General features: G+C 42.0%; 1 protein-coding gene across 1 annotated transcript in view; it reads right to left on the minus strand.

The window, feature by feature from the left end:
* The window catches only part of STAG1 (stromal antigen 1), a 788714-nt gene that overhangs the window by 439998 nt on the left and 325607 nt on the right, over window positions 1–23109 (minus strand). The window contains exon 13 of the mRNA XM_053709754.1: window positions 2774–2863. Within this exon, the coding sequence (XP_053565729.1) occupies window positions 2774–2863 (90 nt within the window). The remainder of the gene's footprint in view (window positions 1–2773; window positions 2864–23109) is intronic.

Raw genomic sequence — 23109 nt, forward strand, 5'->3', positions numbered from 1 at the left:
GTCAGAAATATTTTTATTTCTACCGAGTCTATCAGGGTTCTTAGGAATGGGAGAGAGAACTCTTTTTGATGTTCACCTTCCACCCGTGAGACCTCAGAAAGGCCAATACAATCTCCGTGTGAGACTTGGTTCTTTGGAAAGTTGACGCCTGAATTAAGATATCGTCTAGGTAAGGCGCCACTGCTATGCCCCGCCACTGCTATGCCAGGAGGGACCCTAGCACCTTTGTGAAAATTCTGGGAGCAGTGGCCAACCCGAAAGGAAGAGCCACAAACTGAAAATGCTTGTCCAGAAAGGCGAACCTGAGAAACTGGTGATGATCTTTGTGGATAGGAATGTGCAGATACGCATCCTTTAGATCCACGGTAGTCATATATTGACCCTCCTGGATCATTGGTAAGATTGTCCGAATGGTCTCCATCTTGAATGATGGGACTCTGAGGAATTTGTTAAGAATTTTGAGATCCAGGATTGGTCTGAAAGTTCCTTCTTTTTTTGGGAACCACAAACAGGTTTGAGTAAAACCCCAGTCCTTGTTCTGCAATTGGAACTGGGTGGATCACTCCCATTGTATGTAGATCTTCTACACAGCATAAAAACGCCTCTTTCTTTTTTCTGATCTGTAGACAGACGAGAAATGTGGAACCTTCCCCTTGGAGGAGTCCTTGAATTCTAGAAGGTATCCCTGGGCTACAATCTCTAATGCCCAAGGAACGTGTACATCTCTTGCCCAGGCCTGAGCGAAGAGAGCGAGTCTGCCCCCTACTAGATCCGGTCCCGGATCGGGGGCTACCCCTTCATGCTGTCTTGGTGGCAGCTGCAGGCTTTTTGGCTTGTTTACCCTTATTCCAGCCCTGGTAAGGTTTCCAGTTTGCCTTGGGCTGTGAAGCGTTACCCTCTTGCTTTGCAGCCGGAGAGGATGAAGCGGGGCCGTTCCTGAAATTGCGAAAGGAACGAAAATTAGCTTTGTTCTTTGTTTTAAAGGCTTTGCCCTGAGGGAGAGCATGGCCTTTTCCCCCGGTGATATCTGAAATAATCTCTTTCAATTCAGGCCCGAATAGGGTCTTCCCTTTGAAAGGAATGTTCAAAAGCTTGGATTTAGACAACACATCGGCCGACCAGGACTTTAGCCATAGCGCCCTGCGCGCCAAAATGGCGAAACCTGAATTTTTCGCCGCTAACAGCTATTTGGAAAGCGGCGTCAGTGATAAAAGAATTAGCTAGCTTTAGAGCCTTAATTCTATCCATAATTTCCTCATGTGAGGTCTCCGTCTGGAGCGAGTCTTCCAACGCCTCAAACCAGAAAGCAGCTGCAGTAGTTACAGGAATAATGCAGGCAATAGGTTGGAGAAGTAAACTTTGTTGAACAAAAATTTTTTATCCATAGGGTCTTTAAAAGCACAACTGTCTTCAATTGATATGGTTGTGCGTTTAGCTAGTGTAGAAACAGCCCCCTCCACCTTAGGGACCGTCTGCCACGAGTCCCACATGGGGTCAGATATGGGGAACATTTTCTTAAAAACAGGAGGGGGGACAAAAGGGACACCTGGCCTATCCCACTCCCTAGTAACGATATCCACAATCCTCTTAGGGACCGGAAACGCATCAGTGTAAACAGGGACCTCTAGGTACTTGTCCATTTCACACAATTTATCTGGGATCACCAAAGGGTCACAGTCATCCAGAGTAGCTAATACCTCCCTAAGTAAAACACGGAGGTGTTCTAGTTTAAATTTAAAAGCCAATGTATCTGAATCTGTCTGGGGAGGAACCCTTCCTGAATCAGAGAATTCTCCCTCAGATATCAAATCCCTCGCTCCCACTTCAGAGCGTTGTGAGGGTATATCGGAAACGGCTACCAAAGCGTCAGAATGCTCATAATCTGTTCTTAAAACGGAGCTATCACGCTTTGCAGGTAACACGGGCAGTTTAGATAAGAAGGCTGTAAGAGAATTATCCATGACTGCCGCTAAGTCTTGTAATGTAAAAGGGTTAGACGCACTAGAGGTACTAGGTGTCGCTTGCGCGGGTGTAACTGGTTGTGACACTTGGGGAGAGGCAGACGGGCTACCCTCGTTACCTTCAGTCTGAGAATCATCTTGGGCCACATTCTTAAGTGCAACAATATGATCTTTAAAGTGTATAGACATATCAGTACAAGTGGGACACATTCTGAGAGGGGGTTCCACCATGGCTTCTAAACACATTGAACAAGGATTTTCCTTAGTGTCAGACATGTTTAACAGACTAGTAGAGTACACAAACAGGCTTGGAATCACTTTAATCAAATAAAAAACACAATTTGAAAAAAACGTTACTGTGCCTTTAAGAGATAATAAAACTACAATTCTAACACCACATTCACTTTACACTCCCGAGAGAGACCCTAGTGCTTAGAGCCAGCAAAGAGAATGACTGGGGGGTGGAGCTAGAGGGGGAGCTATATGGACAGCTTTGCTGTGTGCTCTCTTTGCTACTTCCTGTAGGGAATGAGAATATCCCACAAGAAAAGGATGAATCCGTGGACTGGATACACCTTGCAAGAGAAATTAAAAATACCTGTGCATAGAAAGCAAAAAATCATTTTTTCCCTAATTAAAAATCTATAAAGTTAAATATTAAAGAAAATATACTGAGATTATAATACACACATATTTATAAATATCTCTCTATATATATCTATCTCACATACATATACACACACATGTACTTTAACTCTAATACTCGCGCATAAACTAATTACGAATTGGTGAGTATGCAATGGCTTACTTGCCTTTTCCATTCTTCCAGTGCTGTAAAGCTCCAGATCAAAATACTGAGGAATCTGTAAAAGGTTTGCTACTTTTTCAGCATCTGCAGAATACTAAAGAGCAGAAACAAAAATTTCAGGTTAAGTAAAGCACAAAATATTATTTTTTGTCATAATTATTATACTTTTCAGACACAAAGTTTATTATACTTTTCAGACACAAAGTGGTGTCCATAAAAATAACAGAAATGTATATTCGTATATATGTATACACACACACACTATATATATATATATATATATATATATATATATATATATATATATATATATATATATATATATATAGTGAACAGAAGAAGGGAAGGGAGCACAGAGAAGTCAAATCTGGGTGTAGTATGTTATATCAGGATTACCATTCACTCTAAAATCACACTCACTTGTTCAAACCTCAATCAGTGTGAGGTAAGGTGTTGGCGTGGAGGCGCTTTCACGCCTTGTAAGACATGCTGCAATCCTTTTCACTGCTTGGTACTCCTTCACAGTACTGTAGTGTTATTCCAAAAATTAAACTCCTTTACATCTGTCTTGTCAGCCTGTTTATAACTCCTTAATCCCACGGTTTTAATGTAAGAAGGGGAGGGATGGGGGCGTTAAAGATCAGACTTTTATTTATAGTTGGCAGTTCATTAGTAACACTCCACACTGTGTCAATAGTTTATAAAACACTTATAACACACTTTTTAAAACACTGCAAATCACAATTGCTTAAAAAATATAAGAATGAGAGCTAAAAAACCGCATCTCTTAGAGCTGGCACTAAACTATCGATGCTGTAAACAGAAGCCCCCCGACTCATACTCGCTCTGTTTGAAGGGCAACATAGACGATCAGATGTTTTTCAGTTAACCTTCTGTTTACAGCATAGATCGTTTAGTGCCAGCTCTGAGAAGCTATTTTTTAGCTCTCATTCTTATATTTTTTAATCAATTGTGATTTGTAGTGTTTTAACAAGTGTTATAAAAGTGTGTTATAAACTATTGACACAGTGTGTAGTATTACTAATAAACTGTCAACTATAACACAAAGTATGATCTTTAACCCCTTAACGACTCATGTTGTACAGGGTACGTCTTACTCAAACTGGTCTTTAAAGACCAGCGACGTACCCTGTACGACGTAGGTGTTTAAAGCAGCTGGAAGAGATCCTGATCACTTCCAGCCACTTTCAAGGTATTGCCGTGATGCCTCGATATTGAGGCATCATGGCAATACCTTTTCTGGCACACCGATGAAGAGAGGGCCACTCTGTGACAATCTCTGCATCGGCCAGCGATGGTGCCAATCGTTGGTGGGTGGGAGCAGCAGCAGGGAATCTTCTGCCGGATTAGTCCCTGGTGCGTGCGGATTAGTCGCTGGGAATCTTCTGCAGGATTAGTCCCTGGTGCGTGCGGAAGCGCGCCCCCACGATCTAAAACGTCCGGTTGTGGTGGGAGCGGGTGGTGATGTGGTGGGAGCTGGTGATATAAAAGGGATCTGGGAGAGGGGGAAGCAGCTACACTACAGAAAAATAAAAAAAATATTTAAAAAAATGCACAAAAGTTTGAAAAGTGGGTACTGGCAGACAACTGCCAGTACCCAAAATGGCACCAAATAGTGAGTGGGAAGAGGATTAGAGAGCTGTTGGGGGTGGGGGTGGGTTCAGGGAGGTTGGGTGCTAAGGTGGGATCCTACACAGCAGCATATGTAAATATGCTAAAAGAAATAAAAAATAAATAAAACATAGCTTTTATTTTAGTACTAGCAGACTTTCTGCCAGTACTTAAGATGGCGGGGACAATTGTGGGGTGGGGAGGGAAGGGAGCTGTTTGGGGGGGGGGGGGGATCAGGGGGTGGGATGTGTCAGGTGGGAGGCTGATCTATACACTAAAGCTAAAATTAACTCTGCAAGCTCCCTAATTAACCCCTTCACTGCTAGCCATAATACACATGTGATGCGCATCGGCATTTAGCGGCCTTTTAATTACCAAAAAGCAACTCCAAAGCCATATATGTCTGCTATTTCTGAACAAAGGGGATCCCAGAGAAGCATTTAGAACCATTTGTGTCATAATTGCACAAGCTGTTTGTAAATAATTTCAGTGAGAAACCTAAAATTGTGATAAATTTTACGATTTTTTTTAATTTGATCGCATTTGGCGTTGAAATGGTGGCATGAAAACCTTGATCAATATTGGGGTTGTCTACTACACTAAAGCTAAAATTAACCCTTGAAGCTCCCTACATGCTCCCTAATTAACCCCTTCACTGCTGGGCATAATATACATGTGGTGCGCAGTGGCATTTAGCGGCCTTCTAATTACCAAAAAGCAACGCCAAAGCCATATATGTCTGCTATTTCTGAACAAAGGGGATCCCAGAGAAGCATTTACAACCATTTATGACAATTTCACAAGTTGTTTGTAAATTTCAGTGAGAAACCTAAAGTTTGTGAAAAAGTAAACGATTGTTTTTAATTTTATTGCATTTGGAGGTGAAATGGTGGCATGAAATATACCAAAAATGGGCCTAGATCAATACTTTGTGATGTCTTCTAAAAAAAAAAATATATATACACGTCAAGGGATATTCAGAAATTCCTGAAAGATATCAGTGTTCCAATATAACTAGCGCTAATTTAAAAAAAAAAAAAAAATGGTTTGGAAATAGCAAAGTGCTACTTGTACGTATTGCCCTATAACTTGCAAAAAAAGCAAAGAACATGTAAACATTGGGTATTTCTAAACTCCGGACAAAATTTTGAAACTATTTAGCATGGATGTTTTTTGGTGGTTGTAGATGTGTAACAAATTTTGGGGGTCAAAGTTAGAAAAAAGTGTGTTTTTTTTCCCTCATTTTTTTTTTATAGTAAATTATAAGATATGATGAAAAACATAATTTATGCTTACCTGATAAATTTATTTCTCTTGTGATGTATCGAGTCCACGGATTCATCCTTACTTGTGGGATATTCTCCTCCCCTACAGGAAGTGGCAAAGAGAGCACCCACAGCAGAGCTGTCTATATAGCTCCCCCCTTAGCTCCACCCCCCAGTCATTCGCCCGAAGGCTAGGAAGAAAAAGGAGAAACCATAGGGTGCAGTGGTGACTGAAAGTTTTAAAATAAAAATATATATGCCTGTCTTAAAAAACAGGGCAGGCCGTGGATTTGATACATCACAAGAGAAATAAACTTATCAGGTAAGCATAAAATATGTTTTCTCTGGTAAGATGTATCCAGTCCACGGATTCATCCTTACTTGTGGGATACCAATACCAAAGCTTTAGGACACGGATTAAGGGAGGGACAAGACAGGGACCTTAAACGGAAGGCACAACTGCTTGTAGAACCTTTCTCCCAAAAATAGCCTCCGAAGAAGCAAAAGTATCGAATTTGTAAAATTTGGAAAAAGTATGAAGCGAAGACCAAGTCGCCGCCTTACAAATCTGTTCAACAGAAGTCTCATTTTTAAAAGCCCATGTGGAAGCCACAGCTCTAGTAGAATGAGCAGTAATTCTTTCAGGAGGCTGCTGGCCAGCAGTCTCATAAGCCAAACGGATGATGCTTTTCAGCCAAAAGGAAAGAGGTAGCAGTAGCCCTTTGACCTCTCCATTTACCAGAATAAACAACAAACAAAGAAGATGCTTGACGGAAATCTTTGCTTGTAAGTAGAATTTTAAAGCACAAACCACATCAAGATTGTGTAACAGACGTTCCTTCTTAGATGAAGGATTAGGACACAAAGAAGGAACCACATCTTGATTGATATTCTTATTAGAAACAACCTTAGGAAGAAACCAAGGTTTGATACGTAAAACCAACTTATCTGCATGGAAAACAAGGTAAGGTGAATCACATTGTAAAGCAGATAGCTCAGAAACTCTTCGAGCCGAAGAGATAGCTACTAAAAACAAAACTTTCCAAGATAGAAGCTTAATATCTATGGAATGCATAGGTTCAAACAGAACCCCTTGAAGAACTTTAAGAACTAAGTTTAGGCTCCATGGCGGAGCAACAGGTTTAAATACAGGCTTGATTCTGACCAAAGCCTGTCTAAATGCTTGAACGTCTGGAACATCCGCCAGACGTTTGTGAAGTAGAATAGACAAAGCATATATTTGTCCTTTTAGGGAACTAGCAGATAATCCCTTCTCCAAACCTTCTTGGAGAAAAGACAATATTCTAGGAATCCTAATCTTACTCCACGAGTAACCTTTGGATTCACACCAATAAAGATATTTGTGCCAAAACTTATGATAGATCTTCCTGGTGACAGGCTTTCTAGCCTGAATCAGGGTATCAATGACTGACTCAGAGAAACCACGCTTTGATAGAATCAGGCGTTCAATCTCCAAGCAGTCAGACGCAGAGAAATTAGGTTTGGATGCGTGAACAAACCTTGGATTAGAAGGTCCCGCCTCATTGGCAGAGTCCACGGTGGAACCGAGGACATATCCACTAGGTCTGCATACCAAGTCCTGCGTGGCCACACAGGTGCTATTAGAATTACCGAAGCTCTCTCCTGCTGATTCTGGCAACCAGACGTGGAAGGAAAGGAAACGGTGTAAATACATAGGCCAGATTGAAGGACCAAGGCACTGCTAGAGCATCTATCAGTACCGCCTTGGGATCCCAGGACCTGGACCCGTAGCGAGGAAGTTTGGCATTCTGACGAGACGCCATCAGATGCAATTCTGGTGTGTCTCATAGCTGAAACAGCTGGGCAAATACCTCCAGATGGAGTTCCCACTCCCCCGGATGAAAAGTCTGACTACTTAGAAAATCCGCCTCCCAATTCTTTACTCCTGGGATGTGGATCGCTGAGAGATGGTAAGAGTGATCCTCTGCCCACCGGATTATTTTGGTTACCTCCATCATCGCTAGAGAACTCCTTGTTCCTCCTTGATGATTGATAGAAGCTACAGTCGTGATGTTGTCCGACTGAAACCTGATGAATTTGGCCGCAGCAAGCTGAGGCCACGCCTGAAGTGCATTGAATATCGCTCTCAGTTCTAGAATGTTTAATCGGAAGGAGAGCTTCCTCCCGAGACCATAAGCCCTGTGCTTTCAGGGAATTCCAGACTGCACCCCAGCCTAGCAGGCTGGCATCTGTCGTTACAATGAGCCACTCTGGCCTGCGGAAACACATTCCTTGAGACAGGTGGTCCTGAGACAACCACCAGAGAAGAGAATCTCTGGTCTCCTGGTCCAGGTGCAGTTAAGGAGATAAATCTGCATAATCCCCATTCCACTGTTTAAGCATGCATAGCTTCAGTGGTCTGAGGTGTAGGCGGGCAAAAGGAACTATGTCCATTGCCGCTAACATGAGTCCGATTACCTCCATACACTGAGCCACTGATGGCCGAGGAATGGAATGAAGAGCTTGGCAAGTGGTTAAGAGTTAACTTTCTGACATCCGTCAAATATTTTCATTTCTACCGAGTCTATCAGAGTCCCTAGGAAGGAAACTCTTGTAAGAGGGAAGAGAGAACTCTTTTTTATGTTCACCTTCCACCCGTGAGATGTCAGAAAAGCCAACACGATGTCCGTGTGAGGCTTGGCTAGCTGGAAAGTCGACGCCTGAATTAAGATGTCGTCTAGATAAGGCGCCCCTGCTATGCCCCGTGGTTGTAGAACCGCCAGAAGGGACCCTAGCATTTTTGTGAAAATTCTGGGAGCCCGTGGCCAACCCGAAGGGAAGGGCCACAAATTGCTAATGCCTGTTTAGAAAGGCGAATCTGAGGAATTGATGAAGATCTATGTGAATAGGGATGTGTAGATACGCATCCTTTAAGTCCACAGTAGTCCTATATTGACCCTCCTGGATCAGAGGTAGAATAGTCCGAAATGTCTCCATCTTGAATGATGGAACTTTGAGGAACTTGTTTAGAATTTTGAGATCCAAGATTGGTCTGAAAGTTCCCTATTTCTTGGGAACCACAAACAGGTTTGAATAAAACCCTAGCCCCGTTCCTCTTTTGGGACTGGGCGAATCACTCCCATGGTATGTAGGTCTTCTACACAGCGTAAGAACGCCTCTCTCTTTGTCTGGTTTACAGACAATCGAAAAATGTGAAATCTCCCCCTTGGAAGGGAGCCCTTGAATTCCAGAAGATATCCCTGGGACACAATTTCTAAAGCCCAGGGATCCTGAACATCTCTCGCCCAAGCCTGAGCGAAGAGAGAGAGTCTGCCCCCTACTAGATCCGGTCCCGGATCGGGGGCTACCCCTTCATGCTGTCTTAGAGGCAGCTGCAGGCTTCTTGGCCTGTTTACCCTTGTTCCAAGCCTGGTTAGGTCTCCAGACTGACTTGGATTGAGCAAAATTCCCCTCTTGCTTTGTAGCAGAGGAAGATGAAGCGGGACCACTCTTAAAGTTCCGAAAGGAACGAAAATTATTTTGTTTGGTCCTCATCTTATTTGATCTATCCTGAGGGAGGGCATGACCTTTCCCTCCAGTGATGTCTGAAATAATCTCTTTCAGTTCAGGCCCGAATAGGGTCTTACCCTTGAAAGGAATTTTCAAAAGTTTAGACTTAGATGACACATCAGCAGACCAGGACTTAAGCCATAACGCCCTGCGTGCTAAAATGGCAAAACCTGAATTCTTTGCCGCTAATTTAGCCAGTTAAAAAGCAGCATCTGTAATAAAAGAATTAGCCAACTTAAGGGCCTTAATTCTGTCCATAATATCCTCTAATGAAGTCTCCATTTGAAGAGCCTCTTCTAGAGCCTCAAACCAGAAAGCAGCTGCAGAAGTTACAGGAACAATGCATGCAATAGGTTGAAGAGAAAAACCTTGATGAACAAAAATTTTCTTCAGGAGACCCTCTAATATTTTATCCATAGGATCTTTGAAAGCACAACTGTCCTCAATAGGTATAGTTGTACGCTTAGACAGAGTACAAATAGCTCTCTCCACCTTAGGAACTGTCTGCAATGAGTCCATTATGGTGTCAGATATGGGAAACATTTTCTTAAAAACAGGAGGGGGAGTGAACGGAATACCTGGTCTATCCCACTCCTTAGCAATAATATTCACAATCCTCTTAGGGACTGGAAAAAAAATCAGTGTAAACAGGAACCTCTAAGTATCTATCCATTTTACACAATTTCTCTGGGACCACTATTCGGTCACAATCATCTAGAGTTGCTAATACCTCCCTAAGCAATAAGCGGAGGTGTTCAAGCTTAAATTTCAGAATCTGTCTGAGGAAGTGTCTTTCCTGAATCAGAAATTTCTCCCTCAGATAACAAATCCCTCGCCCCTTCAGAGCATTTTGAGGGTATATCAGATATGGCTACTAAAGCATGAGACGGCTCAGCATTTTTCCTTATCCCAGAGCTGTCCCGCTTTCCTCGTAAACCAGGCAGTTTGGATAAAACCTCAGTGAGGGTTGTATTCATAACTGTGGCCATGTCTTGTAAAGTAAATGAATGTGACGCACTAGAGGTACTTGGCGTAATTTGTGCGGGCGTTACTGGTTGTGACACTTGGGGAGAGCTAGATGGCAAAGCCTCATTTACTTCTGACTGAGAATCATCTATTGCCCTATTTTTAAATGCTAATATATGTTCTTTAAAATTTATAGACATATCAGTACAATTGGGACACATTCTAAGAGGGGGTTCCACAATGGCTTCCAAACATATTGAACAAGTATTTTCCTTGGTGTCAGACATGTTAAACAGGCTAGTAATGTAACAAGCAAGTTTGGAAAACACTGTAATCAAAGTAAATAACACTTAGAAATAAAACGGTACTGTGCCTTTAAGAGAAAAAAAGCTGCACAAGTTCTGCAAAACAGTGTAAAAAAGCAGTAAACTTAAAAAAATGTTTACAGTAATATCTTATAGCCTTAGTAACTTTACACAGCTATGCAAATAAACAATTAACCCCTTATTGGCAAAACCGGATTGAAAAAACGTCAAAACTGTTAAAAAAGACTTCCAGCACCTTGCCACAGCTTTGCTGTGGCGCCTACCTGCCCTTCAGAACGATTTGTGGGGGAGAAAACCTCCTTTACAGCCCTCAAACACAGCAGGAACCTCTAGAGAAGCAGTTGGATGTCTCTAAGGAAAAGAAACTGCGCAACTGAGGCGCGAAAATAGGCCCCTCCCACCTCACTCAATGTTTTGAGGCCTATTAGAAAAACACCTGAGTGTGTCTCAATTAACCACGTGGGTTAAAAAACCCTAACACACGCCACAATTAACCCTTTAGTCCCTTCAAAAAACATTATAATTGCATCATTTACTGAACAAACAAAATCGTTTTTTCCTAACAGTGTCACCAGTATCAAATAAGCCCTTCAAGCAAGCTGAAATTCCTATCCAAGTGTCTGAATACAGCTTACCCTTCCCTCATGGGGATATTACCAGCCTTTTCTAGAATAAACACAGTCTAGAAAAATATAGACTGAACATACCTCAGTTTTCCGGTACTCTTCAGCTCTTGTGAGAACAGCAATGGATCTGAGTTACAAAGTGCTAAGATCATAATCCTCCTTGCAGAAATCTTCATCTCTTTTCTGCCAGAGAGTAAATAGTACACACCGGCACCATTTAAAATAAACTTTTGCTTGAGAAATAAAAAACTAAAATTTTTGTCACCACACTCGCTCTGCACTTCCTAGTTACTTAGCGTAGGCAAAGAGAATGACTGGGGGGTGGATCTAAGGGGGGAGCTATATAGACAGCTCTGCTGTGGGTGCTCTCTTTGCCACTTCCTGTAGGGGAGGAGAATATCCCACAAGGATGAATCCGTGGACTCGATACATCTTACAAGAGAAATAATGGTATCTTTAGAAAGTCCATTTAATGGCGAGAAAAACTTTATATGTGTGGGTACAGTAAATGAGTAAGAAGAAAATTACAGCTAAACACAAACACCACAGAAATGTAAAAATAAGGACCCTGGTCCTTAAGGGAAAAATTGAAAAAAGGCCTTGTCCTTTAGGGGTTAAAGCCCCCATCCCTCCCCTTCTTACATTAAAACCGTGGGATTAAGGAGTCTCTGTGCGCCCTTCCCTTCTTCTGTTCACTCTAGATTCTACTGAGATCTCCTTGGGGACCCCTCGGTACAAAACTGGAAAAACATAATTTATGCTTACTTGATAAATTTATTTCTCTTGTAGTGTAGTCAGTCCACGGGTCATCCATTACTTATGGAATATATCTCTTCCTAACAGGAAGCTGCAAGAGGATCACCCAGCAGAGCTTGCTACATAGCTCCTCCCCTCACATGTCATATTCAGTCATTCGACCAAAGCAGACGAGAAAGGAGAAACCATAGGGTGCAGTGGTGACTGGAGTTTAATTAAAATTTAGGTCTGCCTTAAAGACAGGGCGGGCCGTGGACTGACTACACTACAAGAGAAATAAATTTATCAGGTAAGCATAAATTATGTTTTCTATTGTTAAGTGTAGTCAGTCCACGGGTCATCCATTACTTATGGAATACCAATACCAAAGCTAAAGTACACGGATGAAGGGAGGGACAAGGCAGGAACATTAAACAGAAGGAACCACTGCCTGAAGTACCTTTCTCCCAAAAATAGCCTCCGAAGAAGCAAAAGTGTCAAATTTGTAAAATTTTGAAAAGGTGTGAAGCGAAGACCAAGTCGCAGCCTTGCAAATCTATTCAACAGAGGCCTCATTTTTAAAGGCCCAGGTGGAAGCCACAGCTCTAGTAGAATGAGCTGTAATCCTTTCAGGAGGCTGCTGTCCAGCAGTCTCATAGGCTAAACGTATTATGCTACAAAGCCAAAAAGAGAGAGAGAGGTAGCCGAAGCCTTTTGACCTCTTCTCTGTCCAGAGTAAACGACAAACAGGGAAGAAGTTTGACGAAAATCTTTAGTTGCCTGCAAATAGAACTTCAGGGCACGGACTACGTCCAAATTATGCAAAAGTCGTTCCTTCTTTGAAGAAGGGTTAGGACACAGTGATGGAACAACAATCTCTTGATTGATATTCCTGTTAGTAACTACCTTAGGTAAGAACCCAGGTTTAGTACGCAGAACTACCTTGTACTGATTGAAAAATCAGATAAGGAGAATCACAATGTAAGGCAGATAACTCAGAGACTCTTCGAGCCGAGGAAATAGCCATCAAAAACAAAACCTTCCAGGATAACAGCTTGATATCAATGGAATGAAGGGGTTCAAATGGAACGCCTTGAAGAACATTAAGAACTAAGTTTAAGCTCCACGGCGGAGCAACAGTCTTAAACACAGGCTTAATCCTAGTTAAAGCCTGACAAAAAACCTGAACGTCTGGAACTTCAGCCAGACGTTTGTGTAGAAGAATAGACAGAGCAGAAATCTGTCCCTTTAACGAACTAGCAGATAAGCCCTTTTCTAAACCCTCTTGTAGAAAGGACAATAGCCTAGGAATCCTAACCTTACTCCATGAGTAACTCTTGGATTCACACCAATATAAATATTTACGCCATATCTTATGGTAAATTTTTCTGGTAACAGGCTTCCTAGCCTGTATTAAAGGTATCAATAACCGACTCTGAGAAGCCACGCTTTGATAGAATCAAGCGTTCAATCTCCATGCAGTCAGCCTCAGAGAAATTAGATTTGGATGTTTGAAAGGACCCTGAATTAGAAGGTCCTGTCTCAGAGGTAGAGACCACGGTGGACAGGACGACATGTCCACTAGGTCTGCATACCAGGTCCTGCGTGGCCACGCAGGCGCTATCAGAATCACCGAAGCTCTCTCCTGTTTGATCTTGGCAATCAAACGAGGAAGCATCGGGAATGGTGGAAACACATAAGCCATGTTGAAGACCCAAGGGGCTGTCAGAGCATCTATCAGCACCGCTCCCAGGTCCCATGACCTGGATCCGTAACAAGGAAGCTTGGCGTTCTGGCGAGACGCCATGAGATCCAGATCTGGTTTGCCCCAACGAAGAATCAGTTGAGCAAAGACCTCCGGATGAAGTTCCCACTCCCCCGGATGAAAAGTCTGGCGACTTAGAAAATCCGCCTCCCAGTTCTCTACGCCTGGGATGTAAATCGCTGACAGGTGGCAAGAGTGAGACTCTGCCCAGCGAATTATCTTTGAGACTTCCAACATCGCTAGGGAACTTCTGGTTCCCCCTTGATGGTTGATGTAAGCCACAGTCGTGATGTTGTCCGACTGAAATCTGATGAACCTCAGAGTTGCTAACTGAGGCCAAGCTAGGAGAGCATTGAATATTGCTCTTAATTCCAGAATATTTATTGGGAGGAGTTTCTCCTCCTGAGACCATAATCCCTGAGCTTTCAGGGAGTTCCAGACTGCGCCCCAGCCTAGAAGGCTGGCGTCTGTTGTTACAATCGTCCAATCTGGCCTGCGAAAGGTCATCCCCTTGGACAGATGTGGCCGAGAGAGCCACCATAGAAGAGAATCTCTGGTCTCTTGATCCAGACTTAGTAGGGGGGACAAATCTGAGTAATCCCCGTTCCACTGACTTAGCATGCACAATTGCAGCGGTCTGAGATGCAGGCGCGCAAATGGTACTATGTCCATTGCCGCTACCATTAAGCCGATTACTTCCATGCACTGAGCTACTGACGGGTGTGGAATGGAATGAAGGACACGGCAAGCATTTAGAAGTTTTGATAACCTGGCCTCTGTCAGGTAAATTTTCATCTCTACAGAATCTATAAGAGTCCCTAGAAAGGGAACTCTTGTAAGTGGTAATAGAGAACTCTTTTCCACGTTCACCTTCCACCCATGCGACCTCAGAAATGCCAGAACTATCTCTGTATGAGACTTGGCAGTTTGAAAACTTGACGCTTGTATCAGAATGTCGTCTAGGTACGGAGTCACCGCTATGCCTCGCGGTCTTAGTACCGCCAGAAGTGAGCCCAGAACTTTTGTAAAGATTCTTGGAGCCGTAGCTAATCCGAAGGGAAGAGCTACAAACTGGTAATGCCTGTCTAGGAAAGCAAATCTTAGGTACCGATAATGATCCTTGTGAATCGGTATGTGAAGGTAGGCATCCTTTAAATCCACTGTGGTCATGTACTGACCCTCTTGGATCATGGGAAGGATGGTTCGAATAGTTTCCATTTTGAATGATGGAACTCTTAGAAATTTGTTTAGGATTTTTAAGTTCAAGATTGGTCTGAAGGTTCCCTTTTTCTTGGGAACCACAAATAGATTTGAATAGAATCCCTGCCCGTGTTCCGTCCGCGGAACTGGGTGGATCACCCCCATTAGTAAAAGGTCTTGTACACAGCGTAGAAACGCCTCTTTCTTTATTTGGTTTGCTGATAACCTTGAAAGATGAAATCTCCCTCGTGGAGGAGAAGTTTTGAAGTCCAGGAGATATCCCTGAGATATGATCTCCAACGCCCAGGGATCCTGGACATCTCTTGCCCAAGCCTGGGCGAAGAGAGAAAGTCTGCCCCCCACTAGATCCGTTTCCGGATAGGGGGCCCTCTCTTCATGCTGTCTTGGGGGCAGCAGCAGGTTTCTTGGCCTGCTTGCCCTTGTTCCAGGACTGGTTAACTTTCCAGCCCTGCCTGTAACGAGCAACAGCTCCTTCCTGTTTTGGAGCGGAGGAAGTTGATGCTGCTCCAGCCTTGAAGTTACGAAAGGCACGAAAATTAGACTGTTTGGCCTTTGATTTGGCCCTGTCCTGAGGTAGAGCATGGCCCTTACCTCCCGTAATGTCAGCTATAATTTCTTTCAAGCCGGGCCCGAATAAGGTCTGCCCTTTGAAAGGAATATTAAGCAATTTAGATTTAGAAGTCACGTCAGCTGACCAGGATTTAAGCCATAGCACTCTGCGCGCTTGGATGGCGAATCCGGAGTTCTTAGCCGTAAGTTTGGTTAAATGTACGACGGCATCAGAAACAAATGCGTTAGCTAGCTTAAGTGCTTTAAGCTTGTTCATAATTTCATCCAATGGAGCTGTGCGAATGGCCTCTTCCAGAGACTCAAACCAGAATGCCGCCGCAGCAGTGACAGGCGCAATGCATGCAAGGGGCTGTAAGATAAAACCTTGTTGAACAAACATTTTCTTAAGGTAACCCTCTAATTTCTTATCCATTGGATCTGAAAAGGCACAACTATCCTCCACCGGGATAGTGGTACACTTTGCTAAAGTAGAAACTGCTCCCTCCACCTTAGGGACCGTCTGCCATAAGTCTCGTGTGGTGGCGTCTATAGGAAACATTTTCCTAAATATGGGAGGAGGGGAAAAGGGCACACCAGGTCTATCCCACTCCTTGCTAATAATCTCTGTAAGCCTTTTAGGTATAGGAAACACGTCAGTACACACCGGTACCGCATAGAATCTATCCAACCTACATAATTTTTCTGGAATTGCAACTGTGTTACAATCATTCAGAGCCGCTAATACCTCCCCTAGCAATATGCGGAGGTTCTCAAGCTTAAATTTAAAATTAGAAATCTCTGAATCCAGTCTCCCTGGATCAGATCCGTCACCCACAGAATGAAGCTCTCCGTCTTCACGTTCTGCAAACTGTGACGCAGTATCTGACATGGCTCTCACATCATCCGCGCGCTCTGTCCTTAACCCAGAGCTATCGCGCTTGCCTCTTAATTCTGGCAATTTAAATAATACTTCTGTCATAACAGTAGCCATGTCTTGCAAAGTGATTTGTAAGGGCCTCCCTGATGTACTTGGCGCCACAAAATCACGCACCTCCTGAGCGGGAGGCGAAGGTACTGACACGTGAGGAGAGTTAGTCGGCATAACTTCCCCCTCGTTGTCTGGTGATAATTTCTTTACATGTAAAGATTGACTTTTATTTAAAGTAGCATCAATGCAATTAGTACATAAATTTCTATTGGGCTCCACATTGGCCTTTAAACATAGTGAACAAAGAGATTCATCTGTGTCAGACATGTTTAAACAGACTAGCAATGAGACTAGCAAGCTTGGAAATACTTTTCTAAATAAATTTACAAGCAATATAAAAAACGCTACTGTGCCTTTAAGAAGCACAAAAAGCTGTCACAGTTGAAATAACAATGAACCAAAATAGTTATAGCAACCAATTTTTCACAGTAAATGTATTAAGTTAGCAAAGGATTGCACCCACCAGCAAATGGATGATTAACCCCTTAATAACCAAAAACGGATTAACAATTTAATAATTAACGTTTTTCTCACAGTCAAAACACACTGTCACAGGTCTGCTGTGACTGATTACCTCCCTCAAAATGAATTTTGAAGACCCCTGAGCTCTCTAGAGACGATCTGGATCATGGAGGATGAAGTAGACAGATTACTGCGCAAAAAAAGCGCTAAAATAGGCCCCTCCCACTCATATTACAACAGTGGGGAAGCTCAGAAAACTGTTTCTATGCAGAAAACAAAGATGGCCATGTGGTAAAAATCATGCCCCAATAAGTTTTATCACCAAGTACCTCACAAAAAACGATTAACATGCCAGTAAACGTTTTAAACATACATTTGAAAAGTTATGAATTGTTATTAATAAGCCTGCTACCAGTCGCTTTTACTGCAGTTAAGGCTCATACATTATTTCAATATTAACAGTATTTTCAGAGTCAATTCCATTCCTTAGAAAAATACATTCAGTGTACACACACTCATCAGCCTAATACCAGTCGATATCACTGCATTTAAGGCTGAACTTACTTTACATTGGTATCAGCAGTATTTTCTCAGTCAATTCCATTCCTCAGAAAAATAATTACTGCACATACCTCATTTGCAGGGGGGCCCTGCATGCTATTCCCCTTCTCTGAAGTTACCTCACTCCTCAGATGAGAACAGCCAGTGGATCTTAGTTACGTCTGCTAAGATCATAGAAAACGCAGGCAGATTCTTCTTCTAATGCTGCCTGAGAATAAACAGCACACTCCGGTGCCATTTAAAATAACAAACTTTTGATTGTAGAAATAAACTAAGTTAAAAAACACCACAGACCTCTCACAGCGACCTATCTAGTTAGGCTGCAAGAGAATGACTGAATATGACATGTGAGGGGAGGAGCTATGTAGCAAGCTCTGCTGGGTGATCCTCTTGCAGCTTCCTGTTAGGAAGAGATATAAGTAATGGATGACCCGTGGACTGACTACACTTAACAAGAGAAAAGAGCTGCAAGAGACTCTGATCTATTCCTCAAATATATAAGGAGTGACTTTACTTTTTGTTTTCATATAGGGGAGGACAGTGTTTATAATATATACATAAAATTATATATATATATATATATATATATATATATATATATATATATATATATATATATATATATACACACATACACACACGTAATTAGAAACACTGAATTTGGTGAGTTTATTTTCATTACTTTAATTTTTCATTCTTACTTGTTTAGCGCTGATACTTTCTGTGTGTGATATATCTATCTATCTAATAAACAAAAATACATCAGGACTCACACCTAGGCTCGCCATGATCTCCAACGCCTAAATACACTTTAGTAGCCAAGTATTGATGGTCATAGACTGTGTACAAGACATGTGTAAATAAGTTTTCATTCACTGATCAAAAGACATGCTAAAAGATAGAAATACACCCCCCCCCCCAACAAGTTTTAACCCCTTAAGGACTGGGAACTTCAGACGAAAACTTTCCTAAAAGACCAGAGCATTTTTATCATCACTACGTTTAAACAGAAATAGAGCTTTTTTTTTTACCTATCAAAACTATATATATATTTTTTAGTAGACAACCCAAAGTATTGATCTAGGTCCATTTTGGTATATTTCATGCCACCATTTCACCACCAAATGCGATTAAATAAATAAAAAAAAGTTAAACTTTTCACAATTTTAGGTTTCTCACTAAAATTATTTACAAAACATAAATTATGCTTACCTGATAATTTCATTTTCATAGTTACGAGGAGTCTCCACAACTTCATTCATTACTTGTGGGAAATACAGAACCATGGCACTAGGAGGAGGCAAAGACACCCCAGCCAAAGGAACAAGGAACAGTAGGATAAATATCAGTGTATAAATTGTGCCAGAAGGAAAACAAAAGAAATTTAGGTCCGCCCAACAGAGAACAGTGTGGGAGCCGTGGACTCTCCTTGTAACGATGGAAAATAAATGATCAGGTAAGCATAATTTATGTTTTCCATTTAATACGAGGAGAGTCCACGGCTTAATTTATTACTTGTGGGAAACAAATACCCAAGCTCTAGAGGACACTGAATGAAAAAAACGGGAGGGTAAAAAATTAATAGTAAACCCTATTCTGAGGGCCCCACAGCCTGCAAAACCTTTCCCCCAAAAGCTGCTTCAGCCGAAGCAAAAGCGTAAAATTTGTAAAACTTAGAAAAAGTATGTAAGGAGGACCAGGTAGCTGCCTTACAAATCTGCTACATAGAGGCCTCATTCTTAAAGGCCCAAGAAGAAGCTACGGCTCTAGTTGAGTGAGCCGTAATCCTCTGAGGTGGCTTATTTCCCGCTGTCTCATAAGTCAAGCGAATCATGCTCCTCAACCAAAAGGATAGGGAAGTAGAAGAAGCCTTCTGCCCCTTGCGCTTCCCCGAATAGACACCAAAGCAAGCTGAAGTTTGTCTGAAATCCTTCGTAGCCTGAAGATAGAATTTCAAAGCTCGAACCACATTCAAGTTATGAAGTACAGTAACATCAAAAACCGGTGGGTCACATTGGATATCAAAAAACCCAACATACACATAAACAGGCAATACAACCGTGAAGATAACAATTTAATTCAAATTATATAGAATGTATAATGAAGGAACATTGAAGAGCATTAGATTCAAACTAAGCAAATAATATAACCAATCATAGTATAATAATAAAAAGGAAACCCACGAGTAACTATTCACTACATAGAAATCAATAAATTCACAAAATCAAAATTAAGCCACCAAAAGAGATATATCATAAGGAAATCAAGGACAATGCACACAAAAAGAGTCTTGATGTCTATCAAAACAAGATATACAGAAAATTTTAATGTTCTCAAGAATTCAAAATATAGTACAATAATAATTAGGAGATATATAACACAAGGAACGTTAAGGGAATACACATATGGAGTATTAATTTCCAATAAAAATGGAGTAGATAGAGAAAAAAAATTTGACTCGCCCGCCGCCTTTGATAAAGCCATAGTTGGCGAAACGCGTCGGGGGGGTTGCGTGGGACGATGGGGTCCCACTAGAAAGCTTTATGTTTTTTAATATAATCTCTCAGTTGCAAAACCCAATAGTTAAAGGGATAAGAGGTGCTAACTAATATATGATATAAGAGTGTGTGAGCATGTCAACCTAACAGTTAAACCGCATGAGTGGGATAATGGTCAATAGGGGAAAGCGAGACTAAGAGTTACTATCGGCCTAAGGATAGCAGCAGCACATTCTAACGAGTGAGATGAGGAGTTGGTAACACAGTAATTAAGGTTGCTAACATAATCGCAACCGATCTATATCTAATATCAGCAATAGGTTAATATAAAACCAATTATAACGAGTTTAGCTCGGAACTGGCAGCTTGGGTGTGAACGCTATTAATGTAACCGTAACTTACAAGAGCAAAGCCCCCTATTATTAAGGTGTTTTGGGGCACACATTACGGTATATATCGAATTATCCAACAACGCATGTATGTGTAATCAAACTGGGTAACAGTGTGAATGGAGAGAAATATATAAGTATTAACTGCAGCTTGAACCTCAGCGCAGATGCTGCTAATATACTCATAACAAGTTTCAAGGTCTCCAGAATCAGCGTCCGATTACTGGAGCTGTATGAATGTATATTTAAAGTATCATTTAAAAGTTACAAACAATGTATGCTACGAGACACATATAATACAGCGAACCGCTCAACAATATGGGAAATTGTACTAATTGAGTTAACAGCGTGAATAGTGGAATAAGCAGAAGCGATTACTGGCGCTGTATGAATGTATATTTAAAGTATCAGTTAAAAGTTACAAACAATGTATGCTGCGAGACACATAATACAGCGAACCGCTCAACAATATGGGAAATTGTACTAATTGAGTTAACAGCGTGAATGGTGGAATAAGCAGAAGCGCTGCTAGTATAATAAAATCATACATAAAGGCGTTACCATTGAGTGACTATTAGGTTGTTTGGTGACACAATACACAGTGAATCACTTAACAATGCATGAATGGGTATTTAAACTGAGTTATCAGTGTGAATGATGAAACTTGCAATAGCATCGTTAATATAATCAATCATTGCAAGGTACAATTGATACTGTGAGTAAATTCATGTATAAATATGGAATTTAACTAAATTGAGTTAGTTCCAAAGAACCACAAACCACACAATAAAGAGTCTGTGTACATATGTGAATAAAACCTAAATCCTTCTCGCTAACCCAGGCCAATAATTTAAATAAATTCCACACAATTTTTGGAATCTAAAGAGTTTCAATTAATAATGAGAAACTAACGCACCTACAGACACCAATTACAGGGCACCTGCTATCCCTATTCATTTAAAGGTGATCAGAACTAGTGAGTACCGATTAATTTAAACAGATAACCTAGGCCAAATATATGAACTAACCGGTCTCACGAATCGCCTAATAGCAACCAGATACAGTTGCTAGCAGCAACCAGAGATAGAGTGATTTTAAATGTCTATGTCTACCCATCTTTTTAAGTTAATCAATAAAAGATAAATTTTAAATAACACAAGTTGTCTCTACCTCAGTCTGGGCAGAGAGTGCTACACAGCATTTCTTTCCAGGGAGTTTATCCCAATTCTTCTGCAAGTTCAGTACCAAATGCTAGCACCACTCCTCAAAAGAAATATAATATACTGATACTAAAATTAATATAGTATCTCAAGTAACTAAAACCAATGAGCAGCTTGCCTTCATAGTGCCCTTGTTATCTTTGTGTGTCAAATATGAAGTAACCGTACCTTCGAAGAAGGTTTAGGACAAAAGGAAGGAACCACAATTTCTTGATTATTGTTGCGATCAGACACAACCTTAGGGAGAAATCCCAGTCCAGTGCGAAGGAGAAGGACAGCCTTATCTGCATGGAAAACCAGGTAAGGAGGCTCACATTGAAAGGCCGTTATTTCAGACACTCTGTGTGCCGAAGCAATGGCCAGAAGAAAAAGAACCTTCCAAGACAGCGTCTTAATGTCAAGAGAATGCATAGGCTCAAACTGAGCCCCCTGCAAAACCTTAAGAACAAGATTCAAACTCCAAAGAGGAGCTGAATGTCGAAACACAGGCCTGTTCCAAGACAGAGCCTGAACAAGAGAGAGTCTGTATATCAGGGAACTCAGTGAGTCAAAATCTGTCCACTTAAGGAACTGGCGGCAAATCGCTTCTCCAAATCATCCTGGAGAAAGGAAATAATTCTGGATATCCTGACCTTATGCCAGGAATATCCACGAGTTTCACACCAGAGTAAGTAGGTCCTCCACACCTTATGATAGATGCGACGGGTGACCGGCTTTCTGGCTTGAATGAGTATCAATCACCCTCTCAGAAAATACTCTTTTGGCTAAGACTAAGCGTTCAATCTCCACGCAGTCAGCCTCAGAGAATCTAGATTCTGATGCACAAAGGGACCCTGTACCAGCAGATCCCTGCGACAGGGCAACCTCCTTGAAGGGGACGATGACATCGCCACAAAGTCCGCAAACCACGTCCTTCGCGGCCACGATGGAGCAATCAGAATAGTTGACGCTTGCGCCTGATTGATGCGTGCCACTACACAAGGTAGTAGTAACGGTGGAAATATGTACACTAGGTTGAATCCCCAAGGTACTGCTAAGGCATCTATAAGTTCTGCCTGGGGATCCCTGGACCGTGACCCATATCTGGATAGCTTGCAGTTGAGTCTGAACGCCATGAGATCTATCTCCAGAGTCCCCCAACTGTTGCAAATGTCCACAAACTTTGGGGTGAAGAGACCATTTCCCCGGATGAAACTATTGTCTGCTGAGAAAGTCTGCTTCCCAGTTGTCCAATCCCGGGATGCGGATCGCTGATAGCAAGCATTCGTGGGCCTCCGCTCACTCCAGAATCCGAGATACCTCCCTCATGGCTAGGGAGCTTCTTGTCCCCCCCCCTGATGGTTGATATAAGCCACTGAGGTAATGTTGTCCAAATGGAATCTGATAAACTTGGACGAACCCAGGAGGGGCCAAGCCCCCAGAGCATTGAAGATCGGACGAAGTTCCAGGATGTTGATTGGGACAAGAGACGCCTTCCGATGCCCTGTTACTTCGTGGCACCCCAAACCGCTCCCTAACCTGAGAGACTCGCGTCCGTAGTCACAATCTCCCAAGATGGTCTGAGGAAGAATGTCCCCTGGGACAG

Source organism: Bombina bombina, chromosome 4 (genome assembly GCF_027579735.1).
Source record: "Bombina bombina isolate aBomBom1 chromosome 4, aBomBom1.pri, whole genome shotgun sequence".
Lineage (NCBI taxonomy): Eukaryota > Metazoa > Chordata > Amphibia > Anura > Bombinatoridae > Bombina > Bombina bombina.